Here is a 19583-nt window from a genome sequence, read left to right on the forward strand (position 1 = left end):
TGGCTGGCTCATTTATGCAGCTAGTGGTTGGTTAAAGAAAGGATATGATTTAGAAATGATAAAAAATGTCAGCCAAAGCACAAATGCTCGTATAAGGTGTGCCGTGCAAGCAATGAAGTAAAAATATTACAGTAAGGTTAGAGTTAAAACTTACCTCGGAATTCGAACTTCAGGGTAGCGCAGATTCGAGCTTTAGACCTTCGTAGTACGCTTATACGTGGCGATGACGTTTCTGCAGGAGACAATCGACGAACCTGTGCAGGAGAAACATCCCATTGCCAAGGAAAATATCTCATCGCTTTTATTGAGAAGAAAGCGATAATGAGCTTAACATCGTGTTATATCTCAACCTAATGGTCCCCTAGATGGCCGAGAATGGCACTCAAATGAGGCTGTATGTCGAAGTGGGCGTGCGAACTATAGGGATGTCGGTTAAAGCGCAATCCACGCGATTTGTGAGTGCCGATCAGAAGAGATTAGAAAGGTCGCGATGAAAGTTTGGCCCCAACCATGTAATAACAAAAAGGGGACAATCATTCTCTCTCTGCCTGAGTCAAAATAGACGAAACATTGGCCAGCAGCTGATGAGAGATGTGAGACGCGAAAAATATCTATGCTATGCTAAGTGGTAAGTGATCCTAAGAAGATAGAAGAGCATCTAAATAATGCTTATAAACTATGCTTTTTTTGTACGTCAATTTCATGAGATGCGATCTTCGAACTTCGTCCTCGAATTCCAAACGTTTTTTTTTTTTTTTTTTTTTTTTTTTATTTACATGGAGAATTAAATCTTTATGACTAACCTACGTGGGGGACGTAGAGTGGGGGACTCACGACACTAAGCGTGCCGCGTTACCGCCCTAAACGCACTCCATGTGCCTCTTTCTTCTGAACCCTCCGAACCCATTAGGCAGCAGGGAGAAGGAAAGGCAAAAAGCCAATCTGCAAACCTTTAAGGCTACATTCGGCGAGCACAACTTGTACTCCACTAGGTACACCCCCCGATGTACCCTATTAGACTCTCATTAACCTGACTCCACCGTAATGATACGGCCCCGTATATTACCGTGTGATAGGTCACGGTACACGGGTCACTGCCGTTCAACCACCGGCACTACCCAAGGAGGGACAAAAAAGGCTATTGATAGCCATGATATCGGAACACCTCATGCTCTGGCAGACGAGCCATGCGCTCTAGAACAATAGAAGTGTTACAGCCAGTGCATGGGTTACAATATCCGGCAGGCTAGCCACAACGGTGGCTATTTGCCGGGAAGTGTGGTACCAGCTCCGATACAACTATCGCCAAATCAGAATGGCTATTTGCCGGAAGGTGTGGTACCAGCTCCGGTACAAGTATCGACAGAACAGGATGCGTGAGCTGGCATCTATTCGCAAAGGCGAATGTAAGTAGGAAGTTGCTTGACGCGCTGTAAAGATATGAAGCTGAATTTTGATCCTTTTTTGAGTGATCTCGAAGCTCGGATGCGGCACAAAATTAGTAAAGAGCGACTGGCAAATGGGACAGGCGTTTTTTGCCGATGCCATAAAAGGATATTGATAGCCTTGGTATCGGAACACCCCTTGCTCTGACAGCCAAGCCATATGTATTATGGCAATAAAAGTCTAACTGACAGGGCATGGGGTGCAATAGCTGCGGGGCTACGGAGATCGGTGCCGGAGTGCAAAAAGATGTGGCAGCAGCTCAGGTACCGCTATCGGCAGATTCAGACGCGCGTAGACGCTGCTAGCCGCAATGGCGAAAGTAAGTAATAAGTTGCTTGACGCGCTGTAAATGCATGAAGTAAGGCATCATAAATCGGACTTTTTTTTATTAATGTTTATTTCAGATCCTAGGTACAGGCCAAAATGGTTCGCGTACGAGGCCATGGCCTTCCTTAGAAGCAGCAGCAGTGGTGCCATGCTGCAGAGAGATGACCAGGTATGTTAATGAAACAGAGAATGAATTTCAAAGATGACACGATAATGTGCTCTTGTTTTGCAGGTTTCGTACCGGCCAGCAGAGGAAGCTGCCGGATTGGGCAACCCTTTGGCTTCCTCAACGCCTAGGCCTGTACCTAGGGAGGAGGATATGGGGGCGTACGATTTTGGCCCATTGTTTGAGGTGGCAGCTCAAGCAATGAGGCCAAAAAGAAAAAAAGACGCTCTCAGAATTCTGCAAGTCATTATCGACGCGATCGGACGGTTTGAGAACGCATAAATTTAAATGTTTTGTGATGTCTAGGAATTATTGGTTTGCTGATTTATTTATTTATTCAACAAAAGTAATTGAGCCACTATTCCGGTTGCAGTTACACTAAGATAGCAACTAGCAGTATTTTTGCAATTTCACGCCTGTGTGGTTTGTGTTTTTGCAGTCATACATTTTCAGATGTCTCGTATGGATTTTAATAAAATCGCAAACATATGACTATCTATATACAGTACTAATTCATGATTTGTCTTTTTTTGTAAGGCCTTAACCCGTAGCCAAAAACTGCAGCTTTTGCGCTGCATTGAAAAACACCCCTTGCTCAGGCAGACAAGTCATATGTACTATGGCAATAAAACCCTTACTGCCAGGGCATGGGGTGCAATAGCTGCCGGGCTACGTAGCACGGTACCCACTTGTATAAAAGTGTGGCAGCAACTCATGTTCCGCTATCGGCAGGTTCGGATGCGCGTAATCGCTGCGAATTGCAACGACGAAAGTAAGTAAGAAGTTGCTTGACGCGCAGTAAATTCATGAAGTAAGACATATTCAGTCGTACCTTCCATAGAAATGGATACCAGCATTACGTGTCAATCATAGAACACGTAAGTTTTTAAAGCGCAACGCTATAAAATGAGTGCGAGAACATAGCACAGTTCAGTTACGCAGCCGGTAACGTAATAGGATTCGAGCAGTAGCATCGATTAAAAATTGCAGAGGTTTGTTAAAAGATGCTTGATGAGCTGGCAAATGCATGAAGTAAGACATGGTAAATTGTGCGTTAGTAAATTGATGTTATTTATCAAACCACGGTTTATTGGGTCTTGTATACTTACCATTGCTTTCCTCCAGGATGACGACGAATGGACGAATCTCTACAGAGAAACGCTATCGAGCTACCAAAGTATCTACTTGACACTTGGAACCTGTGCTACACGAATGACGAGCAGCACAATATCCGACGCAATTGTAGCGGTCAGTGATATATTCTGGAAATGGTACAGAAAAATGTTAGTAATTAGCTCCAGGTCAAGAGAAGGAACATAGGGATTATATGCTACACAATCCTTTGGAACGAAATTTAAGGAAACAACCCTACGGATGCGGAAATCCCCCGTTTCATCCATTTTATCATGCGTAGTAGTTGTGTGGCTCAAAACGTTTAAATAATAATGATAATAAAGTAAGACAAATATGCACTTGCTTGGAACTATCTTCCAAGTGAAATCAATTGCTCGCTTGAAAGGATTGCAAAATCGTACGCTATGAACGATGAACATTTACAACTTTCCATTGTAGATTAACCCAAAAATGCGTGGTAAAATGCAATATAGTGAATCTATCGGAGCTACATAACTAGGATTAAGTGTCGCCTGAAAGACGGATAAGACTTTGAAAAATCTAAAATTTAATAATTGAATTTTAATATTTATTCATCGATTGAAAGTATATCTTGCGGGAAAAATTATCTTATGGTTCAGCAGTGGCATTACAGCTGAACTGAACTGAAAAACTGAAATGAACTGCAATTCCTATTGGGAAAAGTAGTGGTACAATAATGTACACGGAATAAGGACATTCCTGCGCCAAGGTGTTCTTTTTTATATGAGCACATGATGAAGCAACTAATTTTCATATCTTATAAGCATATCTTATAGATCATCAACATGTTTTTATATAACAAGCAAAACAGCTAACAAATTTATAGAACTTTTGAAAAAAACGTAAGTAAAATTTAGAAAAGACTTTAGCATCCTCTCAAAACTTGCGGCCTGGCCGGTTGGGGTGTTGGAGTTACAGTACATTTTTATTGAAAAAAAAATATTGGTAGGATTTTTTAAATTCCTATTTTACTACGATATGTTACAAAATATTGTTATGAACCTATAAAATAGTATTCATTGAAATCTAACAAGTAATTCAAAAGTACACGCTTTTAACCACGAAAAACCACATTCTTCCATACGAAATGTATGGCCTACCCGGGTATGCCTGATGAAAATTTATTCTTGATGGTGGGAACAAGTGGTCCGCAGACTAAAGGTTAGAACACTGCTTATTATTATATATTATACGTTTCGGATACGCTTTTCAAGAGCATGGTTACTTACCAATTGGTTGCTTTCTTCCAGGACGAGTCCTATTGATCCCATTATAATGATGAAAGATCAAACACGAATATATCAAGCAGAAATATTCACAGGACAATAATAGCTCAACCGCACAGCTCGGCACTTTCAGTGTAAAAGAACGATATGATAATGAAACGGAAGTGAGGCTGTGACGTCAGAGTGAGACAAAGATCGAGAAAAAAATAAGGTGTCTGATCAAAAACGATACGAAACGATCAAGCTACAATCAGTACCGTTGCGTAACCGATGGCGCGGAGGACATATGACCATGTTTTCATACGATTTTTTTTTAAAGCCGCTAGCTAAATTTTTTTTAAATGAAAAAATAGGAATTTTCACAACTGAAAAATATTTTGAATGAATTTCCGCTTAGCATTTTCGTAAAAAGCTGGCGATATCGGAATGATTGCCTCATCTCATCATGCATATGACTCAAGTTACACTAAGCAATTAACGCCGCGCTCTTGCAACTATCGAACAAAACATCTGACCCGCGTACAAGGTGGCCATAATATAGAGGTTATCTTTTCCCAAGATGTATGTAGTAACAAGGTGTATCATTATCGCAACTACCCAGTCAGACAAATCGGACTTAATTTACCCCTATCTTACCGCTAAATTACCGGTAATTTAAAGAGTAATTTAATGATAAATTAGCAGTCGTTAATTTATCCATTCGAGCAGTTTTGAAAGATCCTGTCAATGTTTGGATAGCTCCTGTCAATTCCTTCTTCAATTTTATTTTTATTTTTTTCGGCCTCATTTCATTTTCCTTAAGTTATACAAACAATTTCTTTTTTTTTTCAGCCAACTCGACATGTACAGCCGCTTCACCCGGAGAAAATGATGCACAATAAGCACCAATAAACGTACTTTCTCGGCTGATTTTTACGTTTAACAGTTTTGAACACACCGCCGTCGTCTTCTTCCGCTAAAGATCATTAAAACTACACTCTTTTTGCTCTTATTTATATCTTTTCACCGGCAACAAACGACAACACTTCCTTCCGCTAAATTGCTCTTAAATTACTGTTATGCCAGACACAAAACTGCTCGAATGGGTAAATTAACAGAAGGCTGTCTGACTGGGTTATACCCAGGTGACAGCTGTTCTACAGTTTTAGCTTATGCTTCTTGTGAACAGCTCGATTTAACCCATTGCCTCATACAAATGCTTGAAAACATGGATGTGTGAGTGAGGCCCGTGGCAACGCTCATCGGATGCAATTTGTATGGGATTTGACAGATAACGTCGGACGTGCGATTTCGGCCGTCCGATAAAATCGCATGCGAAAAAGCGTTGCCATCGCCCTGAACAACGATGTGTTGAAGCGTTGATGTTTATGTCAGAGCTTCGGTAGAAGCCGGACAAGCAAGTAGCTTGTAGTTTCGTCCTCAGCGTTCAACAATCAAAACACTGAGTAAGAAGAAATAAACTATCTATCTAGGAGTATCAGAATAGCAGAGAAACGCAGGGAAAATTACAAAACAACGCGAAAGAGTGTTTTATTATAAACTTTTGTTGAACGCAGTCAATGTTAACCATTCGCTGATTAAAACAAAAGAGGACAAACCAATTTGTTCTGCTGCGCAAATCCACGTTTTATTCTTGTCTATTTTTAATCGACACACGGAAGCTGTCAGCGCGGCTCGATGACAGCTAAAACACAGTTCAATGTCTTAGCCATATTATGGCGTGGAAACACCGTTCAGAGGAACAGGGTTTATAGGAACAGGGTTCTACGGCATGACTTCCAACAACTTTTTGTTTGATACGGATTGAAGAGTACGCATCCCAAGCGCCACAGATTAAGCTTAAACGACTGGAAAATTGAATATCCATAGAAAAAAATGAAAGCTCCACAGCTTCATTGGTTTGATCAATAGATGGCGTATTACAACTCATCATTATATTGCTATCCTTTTCTTGCAATGTGTTTCGACAAGTTTCATCTTATCATGACCTATATAGCCTTCTAACTTTCTGAGCAAAAATCTATATGAATGGTCGTGTGGTCAGATACGTGGGTATCAACACCAACGACCATTACTCAAATCTCACTTGCTTCTGTGCTGGTGGTTTTCGTTGGAGTTTTGTATTTAAACAATCGTATCGCCGTTCTAGTTCTAGCGATGCATAACTTCAATGCGAAACCATACAACAGTACAGAGGAAATGAGAAAGCTCTCCTCCAAGCGATGAAGCTCAACTGGTTGGGGTATCCCACCAACAGAGAGCGCCACCAGCTTTTTCGCTATTTTTAGAATGCATGAGTCGTTTGCCGTCTGCTAAACGAAGTCTTTCTATATTCCGTTTAGGTAGAGAACTTGAGTCGTTTAGAAGCCGTTTAGTGGTCGTTTAGTGGATTTGTGGCACTTGGGATGTTTTGTTTTGGGCCGGTAGCTTGTGTACAACGTGATGACAATTGTCAAGATGGCCCCAGGAAAAAACGCTTCACTCTGACGTTTCAACTGTTTTAAGCCTGCTCTTTAAGCTTCCAGCAGCTCAAAAAACGCTAAAAATCTGCTCGAAAATGTCACTTGGGTACTCACTTTGGTACCCAGCTGCTCGAAAACTGCTGTCCAATGTAAATAATTGACAGGCTAAAATTTCAGCCAACCCAAGGTGTGTTTATTAAGGAGGTGAATTGTTAGCGCGTTTTCCGGGCGCCATCATTGAGTATTGTTATGTCAAATCGCATACAATTTTCTATACCCCCCTCCAGCCCTCCCCGATTTTAATACCGGAGCCCCCAGTATTGTTATGTCAAGTCGTGAAATGTCAATTTGCTCTGAAGCACTTCACCTCCTAATCAAGGTGTGTTAATTAAGGAGGTGAATTGTTAGCGCGTTTTCCGGGCGCCATCATTGAGTATTGTTATGTCAAATCGCATACAATTTTCTATACCCCCCTCCAGCCCTCCCCGATTTTAATACCGGAGCCCCCAGTATTGTTATGTCAAGTCGTGAAATGTCAATTTGCTCTGAAGCACTTCACCTCCTAATATCCATACACCTTGCTCCTAATATCCATACACCTTGAGCCAACCAAAGTGGGTAGAAAGGAGGTGTCGTCATGTAGAACAATTGGGCATCGAGCAAGGTGGAATGTATAATGAGGTGTAGTTATAGCGTTTTTGGCGATCCCCCCCCCCCTGGGCTCCGATTTTGACAGATGGTTTTCCGCTTGTATTGATATGTATTGATGGATTGTTTACGTTTTGCATGGTCAATATTTGGTGGAGATCAATTTGGGTGAATATTTTAGTTTATTAGAACACAGTCCGTCATTTGAAATGGAAATTTTCCTTCGAGAACTTGAAGCGTTCGCCAAAAGCGGAAAACTAACTGTCAGTTTTCTTCGTCGATTCTTCTTCCATCTAGCTGTCAAAACGGGCTTATAACTTGACCTAATATCTTTACGGTCCTTGGCATCGAGGCTTCAGAAAAAATTACAAAACCAGGATCGACGGCAGTTGTCAAATGCGACGAATGTTGCTGGTATTTTGATGATATATGAATTGTTTTCGTTTAATAAACATTTTTTTTAGCATTAAAAATTCGTATTTTGCATCCACACTCCATACATCGAAATTTTACACGTTATAATGCAGCTGCTGCCTGTAAACAAATATCGACGGCTATTGTCTAACTGAATCTCAAAATGGCAACATGCCAAACGCTAAGAAGACGCCTCCTCTATATTCGACCTTGCAGCCAACGAACTGAAAACGGAAAGGACCCCAATGATCGTTTTAAAAAATCAATCCTGAAATGAGCGTGGAGCAAAATATAAAAACATGTACCGCCATAAATCTCTTGCGCATGTGTAGCCATGGGTGAAGCATCAAGCCCGAAAAGAAACACGGCAAAGATCCATTTTTTTTGGAACGATAACATTTTACAGTTTACCCGCTTATTTTCTCTAGCAGTGCCAACTACGACAGCACTTATCTGCAATATTCACCGCCAGTGTGGCTTACTGTGCTGCATTTCATGGGAAGCGACCGTGTTTGCACTTACACATCGCAACGGCAAGAAGCGCCGTGTGGCTGTTCAGGTGAGAAAATAATAAACAAATATAGTGTACCCTGGGCTGGGAACAGATTCCCAGGATACGTGGGCTGTGGTCGGCGGCACTACACATCCTTTCTCTCATACACTATCACGGCGACGTGCAAGCAAGGACGGAAGATTTATTCGCAGCTTCCGTAGAGCTCCAAGCTTTGGCCACGCAGCGCGCTGCTACAGAGGGGAATGCACCGGTGCATTCCATCGCTGCAAGAGTGTGCAGCACGCGCCACATAAAGCACTCGGGTTGCAGTGCAAACAGTTTTCGGTTCAAAAGGGGGGCGGTTGAATCTTCATTTCATCGTCCCCATCCCCCCCCCCTCGTCCATCAAGAACCGTACCAAACCTTGAGGTTGGTAAGCTTCGTTCCGGCAGCGTACAGGAGGAACGCTTTCAGCGGTTAAGCTTTGTGCCTGGTTGCTGTTTGCACGGGATCTATAATGCAAAAAAGTATGTACCTTGCGCAATAAATTTTGCAAAACCCCGAAAGTCGTCGTGGCAGATTTCTGGGCTGCAAAGTAAGGGTTTAGCATTGCGTAGTGTGTACATATTACGGTACGGGTTTTAGGAATGCTACGAGGACTAGGAAGTGGTATTGGCAGTCTGAAAGGAAAGGATACTAAAATATTCACTGCACGGCACGGCATCGGTTCGCACAAATATGGTTCTGTGGATGGGAACGCTTTGCGGGCAGGGTACGGGCATCGAGTGGTAACGATGAATAAAAGACGACAGCAAACCAGAAAGAGCTGGTGCGAAGTGACGTAAAACAATCCACAATTACGTTACCCACGTTTCGACTTACTTGCGCCCCGGTACCAATCATAATCAAACAAATTGGATCAGAAAGTTTCTTTTCGCTGTGTTGCTGTTGCTTTCTTCGCGATAGATTGATAAGCGGCTGGAGCAGCGATAAACATTGAACGTCCGGGATGCCCATCACAATTATATCAATCTTCTGGGCTGTGAAGTGCGGGTGGAACTGAACGCTTTTGTAGGTGAAAATGTTGAAATAAAAAAGGCATTTGTTTTGAAATGAAACAGTGCGAAGATCGTTTTGGTGCAGCTGATTGCCTACATTTGGGCGTCTTTTGCATATTGAATTAAAAAATCAACTAAAACGCCTGAAAGTATGCAATGCGCATTGCACACCAATGAAAACCGTCGTTACTTTAGTTGTTAAATGATAGCTTTTACAATGCATTGTCATAGAACCCATCTATTTACTCAATAATCTAACGGTTTTTGTTTTCTTTTTTCGCTAGCTTCACACACTCATGGGAGGATTGATTATTTCCCCTCCCTGCGCCATAACGCCATCGTCATTCAGCTTAGCAAAAAAACATACACACACTTTGTCTGTACCGCAACGAGAGCGGAAATATACAATATTTTCATTCAATCAACCGTCCATTCATCGTGCCAAAGCCCGGCCCGGTACGTGGAACGGAAACAGTGGAAACCGGGCGCTTGTGTAGTCTCTTTGATGACTTTCCGTCTTTCGGCCGTTTGGGATGCCGTGGTCCGAGCGGGAACGTGCTTCCACTGTGTGTTGAAGTTGTTGCACTCAAAATCAGAAAAAAATACACCCCGACGGATCTAACGACCAAACCCCGTTGCCCGGATGGTAGTTTGTTTGATATTGGTTAGCTCTTACTGGCTAGTGTTCGCGACAGATGAAGCACACCATACATACTGGTCGTGTTATAGGAAGCATAATGGGAGCGGAGAGGAGGTACAGAAAAAACAGGGAAGAGCTGTCAGAAGGAAAAAAGTTGATAAATTTAATTTATGAAACCATTGCCGTGCGCTGCTAGGCGGCTGTTACTGTTCCAACGGGTATGAAGTGGTAACTTTTTGCGGTTATGTATTTCGAGTTTTTTTTCCCTCTTCTATCCATCTGTCCATCGTACGCATTGACCGATGGGAATAGTTGGGTTTCAGATTGATTAATTAAATTATAATATTCCGAGCAGGTAAAACCCGTGCACCTTGATGAGCTTCCCGCACGGCAGTGTAGTGTGCGTGCGGGAGAAGGCAGCAAAAGCTCGTTAGTGAAAGGCCAATCAGGTCGCCTTCTAGGTTTTTTCCCCCCGTTGCTCCTCTTTTCAAACGCACAAAGATTAGAACCAAAGGTTTCATTAATGAAGAAGCGAACGTTAACTTCTTCTGGTAAGTTTCACCGGAATGCCGCCGGAAGGGCGGATGACAAGATCCGCCTTGTAGCGCACTTGATCGATCGACTCGCCGGGCAGGATACGGTAGCTGGCCAGCAGCTTCACGATGGTAACTTTCATCTCGAGCAGCGCGTACTTCTGACCAATACAGTTCCGCGAACCGGCACTGAACGGGATGTAGTCGTACGGGCCGCGCGGGATTTCGTTCGCGTCGGAGAACCGCTCCGGGATAAACTTTTCCGGCTCGGGGAACACCTCGGGATTGCGGTGCAGGCAGAAGATGTTGAGCGAGATGGTTGTTCCGGCGGGCACTACTGTGCCGTCTGGAGTGAGGAAAAGAACAGCTTAGTTGCAAAGCTACAGAGCGAAGGCGACCAAAGTGACCTACTCATTTCCATATCCTCGAGAAGTTTACGCCCCACGAACGGAACCGGGGGAACTAAGCGCAACGACTCCTTGATTACTAGATCCAGATACTTAAGCTCCTGAAGGAGTGCGTTCGTGAGGACGATCGTCTTTGCACTCTCCCCCAGCACGGTATCGATCTCTTCGTACAGCTTCTGCTGAACATCCTGATGCTTTGCCAGCTGCAGAATGGTGAACGAAATGCCCGAAGTCGTCGTATCATGCCCCTCGAACATGAACGTGTCCACCTCCTCCCGAATGTCGGCCGTACTGAGCGGCTGTCCGTTGACCCTTACCTTCAGCAGCTGATCGAGGAACGTATCGCGGTGTTTGGAGTAATCGTCCACCTGTACGGGTTTGTTTTCCCTTGCCAGCTGTTTCCTTCTCGTATCGATGACAGTGTTTGTGAAATCATGCAACCGTTTGATGATCCTTCCCTGTTCCCTCGCGTAAGAGTACAGCACAAAGAGGGCGGGGAACTGGTTCAGCACACTGAAAATGCGCCGAAACACGTACTCGGACACCTTCTTAACGCCCTGGGTGTACTCGTTGCTGGGGTCTTCCTGTGCGTTGATGTGAACACCCATCGATGTTGCTAGAAGGCCCAGATAAAACCATTGTACGATAAGCTACACCAATAATCCCACCAACACGCAAATCCCACGCGCAATGACCTACCGCAAATACTATCCAGCGCGTACAGCGTGATGTGATCGTAGATATCGAACTCTTGCTGATCGACGTGCCGTTCCAGCTTGGAGACGAGCGTGTCCGCCTCTCGGTTGAACACGTCCATGAATTGGTCGAGAATTTTGAAATGAAAGGACGGTGTGATGATCTTGCGACGCTGGAACCACTTCTCGCCGAACGAAAGCAGCAGCCCGGTACCGAGCCACGGCTCTAGGAAGTCGTATTGGTAGGATTTTTTCGTTGTCTTTGCCAGCAGCACCTTTTCGATGTTTTGGGCGGAAGCGATTTCTAGCTCCAGCATGTTGAATGCACCGATTAGGCATATATCCTTACCGTATTGGGCATGGGAGTCAACAATGGTATCGAATATTTCTGTTGTAAAAGCGGAAATAAGCACGTTTTTTTAATACGGGAGTTCAAAAACATTGCAAAAACTCAATGCTCACCTGTAATAGATTTGTTATAAAACAGGTAACTACACCCAAGAATGTACTCCGGCTGGGGTCCTGGGAAGTACCTAAGAAGCTTCAGTCTCTCTTGTCGCTTTTGATGATATTTTAGCAATAGGTAGGAAAGATAAACCACAAACACCGCAACCAAAACAAACATTTTGTTAGTGTAACTTTTGAACCTTTACGCCTTATCGACACGGACCACTGGCAACTGATGCGTGAAGACACCGCTGCGCTGGACGTTTATATAGCAAAGGGTCTTATCGTATCGATAAGATCAGCTGATTGCAGGTTTGTTTTCATCGAAAGCGTTGGCTACAGTCAGCAGTGATTCGTGGGAGCAAAGCTCATGGGCGGGATTTCTGAGTGACTTTGAATCATCCAACCAAAGTCGGTTTTGGCGTCTGTAATCTTGTTGTCGAGTGACATCATTTTTCAATTTAAATTTTGGTTTAGATTTGGATACCAACTGAATATTTGCTGTTTTGGACATTTAAGACATTTTTTTGTAAATTTAACCAAACCTTAAAAAATTGTAAAATGTTCACGAGCCACGCCACCTTTACGAAACAAGACAGCCACTAAAAAAGAAGCACTTGTCCCTTTCTACGTTAACTCAAACAAACCGTGCGCCGGATAAGAAATATCTTCCTGCTACGACGTAACGCTCCCGGTTTGATTGGCAACGACCGGGCAATAGCACTCTGACCCGTGTGCTCAGATCAAGATTTGCCAACTGTGTGACCGGAACGTGACAAACCAAATCCAACGTAATCCTTTTTGTCTTCCGAAGCCCGTGCCCGTGTCGTGCTCGCTATGGTGACGCTACGATACCAGCGATACAGGCGCTCTGTCTGTCTGTTCTTCAGGGTTCAGCGAAAGTCCTTACCTCGATTTAGACATTGGGCTAGATAAAAAGAAAACTCACGAACAACTTGAAGAAGCGATGCTCGTGGTCCCATTCGAGATAACGATAGGATCACGGCTTGGAAAAGGCCCATGAACTCCGGCGGTGATGTTACAAAACTGTCCAGATTTGGACAACGCAGCATCATCATGTAACACAACGGTCTGAACTCCCTCTTCTGCAAAAAAGAAACACACAAAAAAGGGCAATACTAACCCAGCAACTTAACGATGCTTGTTTTTAATGTGATTTTGTACGGATTTTATGCCCGTGTACCATTCGCACCGTGACAAACCAACTGGTTTGCTTGTTTAGCTGCGAATGTCGTAATTCGCAAATGTGTACAACGTGCTCTCGGAGTTGGGGTTTGTGCTGCCGTTTACCACACGCCATTTTCCGTTGTATGGCTGATACCTTAGAAGCCCGTTTTAATTCACATTCACCCCCCCTCCGACCCGTGTGTGTGTGTGTGTGTGCACAGGAAATGGGCGGCAAATGTTTACCAAGAGGGCGAGGAAATGGACGCAATAAAAGCATCTTCAGCTGTCCCGACGACGGCTGGTATCGGTGGTATGTATCGGAAACGGTTAAACGGTTTCATTACGAAGGGACGGTAACGTTTCACAAAAGGGTGGGGAGAGTGTATGAATTTTGCTGTGTAGCTTTTGCACCGTACAATGGGGGACGATCGGGTTTTTTTTCTGTTTCGCCACCCACCGTCGCCGACTCGGGGGTTGGATGGATGGATCCCGCCAACTGAACGGCAGCTGCTGGGAGCCTGGTGGGCGTTCAGTAAATCCAGCAGGGATTAGCTGAGACCGGTGGAGCTGAGTGTTGCGTTTAATAGTTGCTGAAAGCATAAATAAGCGACGAGATAAGACGGAAGGAATCTATTTTAATTTTATAGGTTTCGAACGGTGCAGGAACGGTGCTGGAACGGTGGACAGGATTATGGGCTCTGTATTGCTAATGGGAGCAATACTACTTACGGTGGAGCATTGTTGTCATCGAAAGCGACTTGGAGGGGGGAGGAAACGTGGCAGTTGTGTAAAAGTAGGAAGTGTTTTATTGTACACGAGCAAACAGATGTTAACTGAGCGTTGATGTGTATGGTGATGGTTCTTGTAGCAGAGAATCGTTTAACAGGAAATACGTTTGCTCTGAATCATGTTTGGTTAGCAAATTTCAAGACTAAAAAGTGTTGTTATTAGCTAGCCAAGCGTTCAACTTGACGGTTTGTCGTCATAAAATAGGTTTCATTTGCAAATTGCATACATTTAGGCGCTTCGATGCTCATTGCCATTTAGTTTTTACACGCCTAGATGTATGCAATTAACACAACAAAAACGCTTTAAAAACTTGTTTATTGCCTTTTTCGCTTTATTTTTTGTCATGTATTATTATTTTCAGAGCTAACTTTAGCTGTAGTGTTTGTTAAATACAATAATTTGACAAATGTTGTGCAATTTGCCTTCAACTCTCTAGATGTAGTCCCAGCATCATTCAGATAAGAACATGCCATCGATGTTAATCCAATCACCCTCCTAAGAAAGCATAACAACATGTCCCAATGTCCGGCCAATAATGGAACCCAATTCCTTCCGAAGCTTCTGTGTGCTTTGGGAATAAATAGTCTCCAATCTCAGCTGACCCAATAAAACACCAGCATGAGAAAGAAGGAAAGATGAAGAACACACGCACACACAATCGAGTGGACCTATTATCGTAATCACATTCTTTCCGGTAATCTAATTTCAATCGAGATCAATCTTGATGACATGACTCACTGTGCAATAGGTCGAAGGACAAAGACAAAAGGCTACAAAAAAAAGGGCTCGCTAAATGTTGAATTTGTAAGCAATCCGAGCGTCAATCGATCTGAGCTCTATTTGGACGGGTTCCGGTGTCGGTTCGATGTCTTCGTGTCGCCATCATTTATCTTTCATGACTAGCCTCGATCTCGGAATCGATTTCGGTGCAAAAAGGAGCGAGTGTAGGGACAGGGACAGGGACAGTTTGGTGCAGCCTCGTCGTAGCAGCTGTGCGCCTGAAAGGCAAGTCGGAGCAAAAAGCATGGCCATATTGGAGCAAACGCAAACGGAAGCGAGCATAAAAATGGGAAAGTTTCTCTTAATTACTATCCTCGCCACATTGATCACAACTAATGTGAGTGAAATAACGTTTGCGAAATTAGATCCTATTTGATTATACGGCACGAAACCGGTCTTGGTGTCTGGCATGCGAGCGTTGGGAATGAGCTGAGCAGTGGGAAGTGCGGCAAGAAGCTTTCCGAACAGGAAGCGCTGCGACAGGAGCTTTAATTGCTTTCGTTAAAGGGAAAAGATTGGTTTTCCGGTGCTTGTGGAGTGGAGTGTGAGATGCGCTTAGGCTATCGATCTTGGCATTGAGTTTTATGGAAATCGGACCGTTTCAGAAAAGGAAAGATTGCTGGTTCGGTAAAGCTACAGGGATTTGGAGTGGAAATTGCCGTGCAGAATTCATATGAAGCTCAAGGAAACGTGTATGCAACTAGGATAAATATTCAAAACAGGATCCCAAAATCCAGCATCCAGAAATATGAAACAGTTTCGTTACGCTCTACTATCCGTAGCGAAGCGTCATTTGATAAGCTAAACAAACAACAACAACAACAACCATCCACCCATCCCAACACCCATCCATGACGCTCTATTGTCTTCCGTTTCCATCTCACCCCAAAAACAAAGTCCTGCGGGAGTTTCGAAAGTTTTCCTTCCCCGGTAGCAATGCAATTTCGACAACAACCAGTCACCAGGCATTGGGCAGATGGAGATGGAGAACCTGCCCTGGAACATAAAACCATTACTATTATGATTATTAGCATTCGCATTATGCTGCTGCTACAACTTTATCCGAGCCGGGGGCTAGAGGGGCTAAACAACCGAACCACCCGGTTCGGGTTCATTTTGGTTTACTCTCCAGCATCTAACGTATGCTACGTTTTGACAGGAAGGACTCTGTGTGTCTGTGTTTTTTTTTCTCGTAAATATAGAGATAACAATAAAACGTTATAACAGGTGACCTAAGGTGGGTTGGGAGTTGTGGAGGGAGTTACATTTACATGGAATGCAGTGTTTGGTGCTATGCTGGGACAGCAGGAATTGGAAGTTCTTCTACACCAGAGTATGATCCCCCAGTTATTGATAGTTTCTTTCGGGTTGTTAGCGTGCAGGAGAAGAAGTATATTGTACCGTGCCTCTCTTAAATGGTAGGCCAAACATGTGAACAGGCTTATGCACCAGCAAATTGACCTTATCGTACAAAGCCCCTGTAGCTGTACAAAGTGTACTCGTTGCTCATTTGCCTGGATTTGGGAAGGCAAAAGTTAGTGCAGCTTCCCTTAGGCAATGTGTCCTTTTTACAATACCGTAATGAGTCATCGGGGAGCTTGTTGGATTATATATGACTAAGGGAGTTTCTAGTAGCACTCCACAGTCTTACGACCTGCATAAATGTCCGCTCTGTGGTGGACAATTTTTGGTCAAAAGGTCCATAAAAGTCAAACGATGTTTGCAGGGGAGTATTCATATTTATATCCTTTACAGACAAATATCCCAAAAGTATTCGAGGTACTTCTTATAGGGTTTTCCAGGTCCTCATACTTGTGGGGCATTTCGTACACTTTTTCTTGTTGGAAATTTGACCTTATGGTACCTTGTTTGAATCGGCTCCTTGTAAACTCCTATTGGATTTGTCCAACAAGTGTGCTATAGAGTGCAATTCCCATTACATTAAGCTCATTTCACGAAAGAAAGAGTCAATAAAGTATCCCACAGCTATATGAGAACTCCTAGAAAACCCTGTAAAGCATCACTTCAAGGAATGAACTTGCAATACTGACACCGAGCTAGATGATTAAAGTAACTTTCCTTCATTCAACGCAGCGCTAATTACTGACAGGGTTACATACCGTCTGAAGCAATCTAGCAAATTGTTATTTTAAGAAACTCAAATCCCTTCCCACTCTCCTGGCTTCCCCCCTTTCCCTCCATTACACCTTTGTGAACATCTTCCCCGGAGCAGGATTCATTTCATCCTGACCAAACACAATAGTACCGGTAGCAAACGGTGGTAGAGCTTAACATTTAATTCCGTCATAATTACTCCCCGATTCGTTACTTCCGTCATCTTCCGTCTTATCGTGCACACACCTTTTTAAATGGCAGGGGGAGGGAAAAGAAGAATGCTTGCCGGAAAACTCGCGACGAGGGTGGCAAAATGGTTGATAGCCACCGTGAAAAGTCAACGCACTTCAAGAAAACTTCACCCAATCTAGGTCACTCAGCGAACGTAACCTCCGGGGCGGGGTTTTCGGGGCGTCTTGTGGAATGTTTTGTCGGAATGAAATTGTTAATAAAACCGTGTAACCCTTCCGCATTAGGCATTTGCTTTCCGAATCCTTCGCGGCCGATGTGGAGGGGTGGTTTTCGGTGGTGTTGGCTTCATACTCGGGAGCCTTTCTTTTTTGGGAAGTTCAAAAAGGGGCCTTGGGCGACCCTTTACGGTTGAGTGGCCGGCAGAGGTTGCAAATGGCGCGCTGCCTTCTTGGTTTCGGCGTTCGTTTGCATGCAAGAAAGTCCTCCTCCTATGGTGAGGAATTCCTATCAGCAGGTGGATTTAGCAGTAAGGAAGCAGGGAGCGAAAAATGACAGGGAAAACGATTCCGAGGGGATGGAACTTTTTACGGCCGTCTCTCTCTTTTCCAGGCCAACCCACCGACGGGGGAAGTCGGTAGCAAAATCAAAGCAGGGAGCAGGTGCAGTAGGGAAGTATGCGCCGGAATGGAATTACACTATCGCAGGGGTTGAGATGCTGATGAACTTTTTTCCGTGAAACGATGAAGAGATAGTGAAGGGACAGGGAAATCACGTGCATCGTTAATGACGTTAATGGGGCTTGAAATGAAGCAGGTAGAAACTCCGGCGAGATGTGCTCGTTTCTCTTTTTTCCCCCTTTCGACCGTAGAACGCAGCATAAAAGCTTAATCAGGGATTGAGTGCTTATCTGAAGCATGCATGCGAAGAATGCAACCCCGAACGCTTGATTGTTGCATCGCAGCACTTACTTTAAGCGAAGTACTTACCTCAGCTAAACTGTTAAGCTGATTTTTCTTTCTATTTTTACCTAAATTTTACTAGACAAAAAACCAATGTAATCGCAGTCTTTTTATAAAATTATTTTCTATTTTCAGTTGATTATTTCTCGCTCTCCCTCGCCCTTCAATACGTTCGTCACATTTGTGTCGAGCATCGATAAAAGCGGTAGATAAAAAGATTATACAATACACCTTTCGTACAATAGCCGTCGCAATAATGGTAATAATAATTACAATAGTATAATCGGTTCATTAAGAGGCTGGTGATGCTTCTCAGTTCTCACGCACGCACCAACGCACGCGCGCTATATAGGAAGGATCGCGGATTTTGGATAGCTAGCAGTGTGTGTTTTTTCTCTCTCTCTTTCTTTCGGGATCAAAGCAGCCGACGCTTGCTCGATGAACGACAACAAGGGGGCATGGGGCAACGTCCGTCTTTCGGGATTGTTGTAAAATTTCATTCTATAAAACTGTGTACCTGTATTTTCGGAACCGGAAACCACCGTGCGTCTCCTGCATATGATTAGTGATGATCATTAGTAGTATCCTAGTGCCAATTAAAATCTGTGTTCCGCTCTCATTTGTGAGTGGTTTCAGTGCTGTGCTGCTGTTTGTAGATGGCTTAGTAAACGGTAGGTTTGTAATCTGTTGTGCTCAATTCTTGCAACCGCTGAAATGCTTCTTACAAAAGAGATTGTTTAAACAAATGTAATAAAAAAACAGCTGTACAAAGACCGGGTTTAAATAAAAATTTAATCAGCATTAAAGTGTTGAAGAATCGAACTCAACGATTGTAAACAAACGGCCGCATTGTTGTGGTCGTTACTAAGAGGGATAACGTCATGCTTTTCTGCTACTATGATTGTTGACAGGTAAAATTGATATCTCTTCATACTTCGATTTCCTATTTTCTACTCTGTCTGTCCCCCTTTTAACCATTCTCCCGCTCTCTCTCTCTTTCTCTCTCTCTATTTCACTCGCACACTTTCTCTTCCTTTCTCACTCCCTTCCATAAACGTGTTCGCTATTCGTTTAATCTTATTTTCTTTTGTTTATTTTATTTCGCTACTTAAGACCGCGCGAACACATAAATCGGATTGCAAATCATTTACATTACCATGGTGATTATCGCATCGAAATTGCCACAATTGTTCGATCGGTTTGTGAACAAAGAGCAACAAAAAAGCAGCATGCGGGAGGGCGGCCACCCACTGGTTCCGCCACCCAAACCCAACCCGATAGAGATTTAATAACAGATTATACATAAACGATTGTTTCGTGTAGCGCTTTTTTGCGTTGCGTTGCGCTGATGCTCTACTGGTAGGATTTGCATTTCGATGTTTGTTTATTTTTTTTATTTTTTTTTACACATGCACTCTGTAACAAGCGACCATTCAAAGTGCC

At 43.5% G+C, this 19583-nt stretch overlaps 1 protein-coding gene and 2 long non-coding RNA genes across 3 annotated transcripts; 1 reads left to right on the forward strand and 2 right to left on the reverse strand.

The window, feature by feature from the left end:
• Positions 1-2197: 2197 nt before the first annotated feature.
• LOC133393848 (uncharacterized) lies at positions 2198-4806 on the reverse strand. The gene is made up of 4 exons (XR_009766432.1): positions 4578-4806; positions 4324-4490; positions 3049-3201; positions 2198-2955 (listed from the first exon to the last, which is right to left on the reverse strand). It is a non-coding gene; the product is annotated as an uncharacterized LOC133393848 (long non-coding RNA).
• Positions 4807-7369: 2563 nt separating this feature from the next.
• Positions 7370-19254, forward strand: LOC133393372 (uncharacterized). Its single transcript, XR_009766132.1, has 2 exons — positions 7370-8403; positions 18276-19254. It is a non-coding gene; the product is annotated as an uncharacterized LOC133393372 (long non-coding RNA).
• On the reverse strand, positions 10255-12361 carry LOC1277624 (cytochrome P450 4d1). The gene is made up of 4 exons (XM_317098.5): positions 12133-12361; positions 11675-12058; positions 10980-11591; positions 10255-10914 (listed from the first exon to the last, which is right to left on the reverse strand). Exons 1-4 carry the CDS (start codon positions 12293-12295, stop codon positions 10574-10576), a joined length of 1500 nt encoding a protein of 499 aa, XP_317098.5. The 5' UTR covers positions 12296-12361; the 3' UTR covers positions 10255-10573.
• Positions 19255-19583: the final 329 nt, after the last annotated feature.

The sequence above is a fragment of the Anopheles gambiae genome, chromosome 3, assembly GCF_943734735.2.
Source record: "Anopheles gambiae chromosome 3, idAnoGambNW_F1_1, whole genome shotgun sequence".
Lineage (NCBI taxonomy): Eukaryota > Metazoa > Arthropoda > Insecta > Diptera > Culicidae > Anopheles > Anopheles gambiae.

Coding starts and splice junctions, on each gene's coding strand:
- LOC1277624 (XM_317098.5), bottom strand. CDS start 12,295: ATGTTTGTTTTGGTTGCGGTGTTTGTGGTTTATCTTTCCTACCTATTG. Junction 12,059..12,132: donor TTATAACAAATCTATTACAG/GTGAGCATTGAG, acceptor CTTTTACAACAG/AAATATTCGATACCATTGTT. Junction 11,592..11,674: donor CGCGCTGGATAGTATTTGCG/GTAGGTCATTGC, acceptor TGGGCCTTCTAG/CAACATCGATGGGTGTTCAC.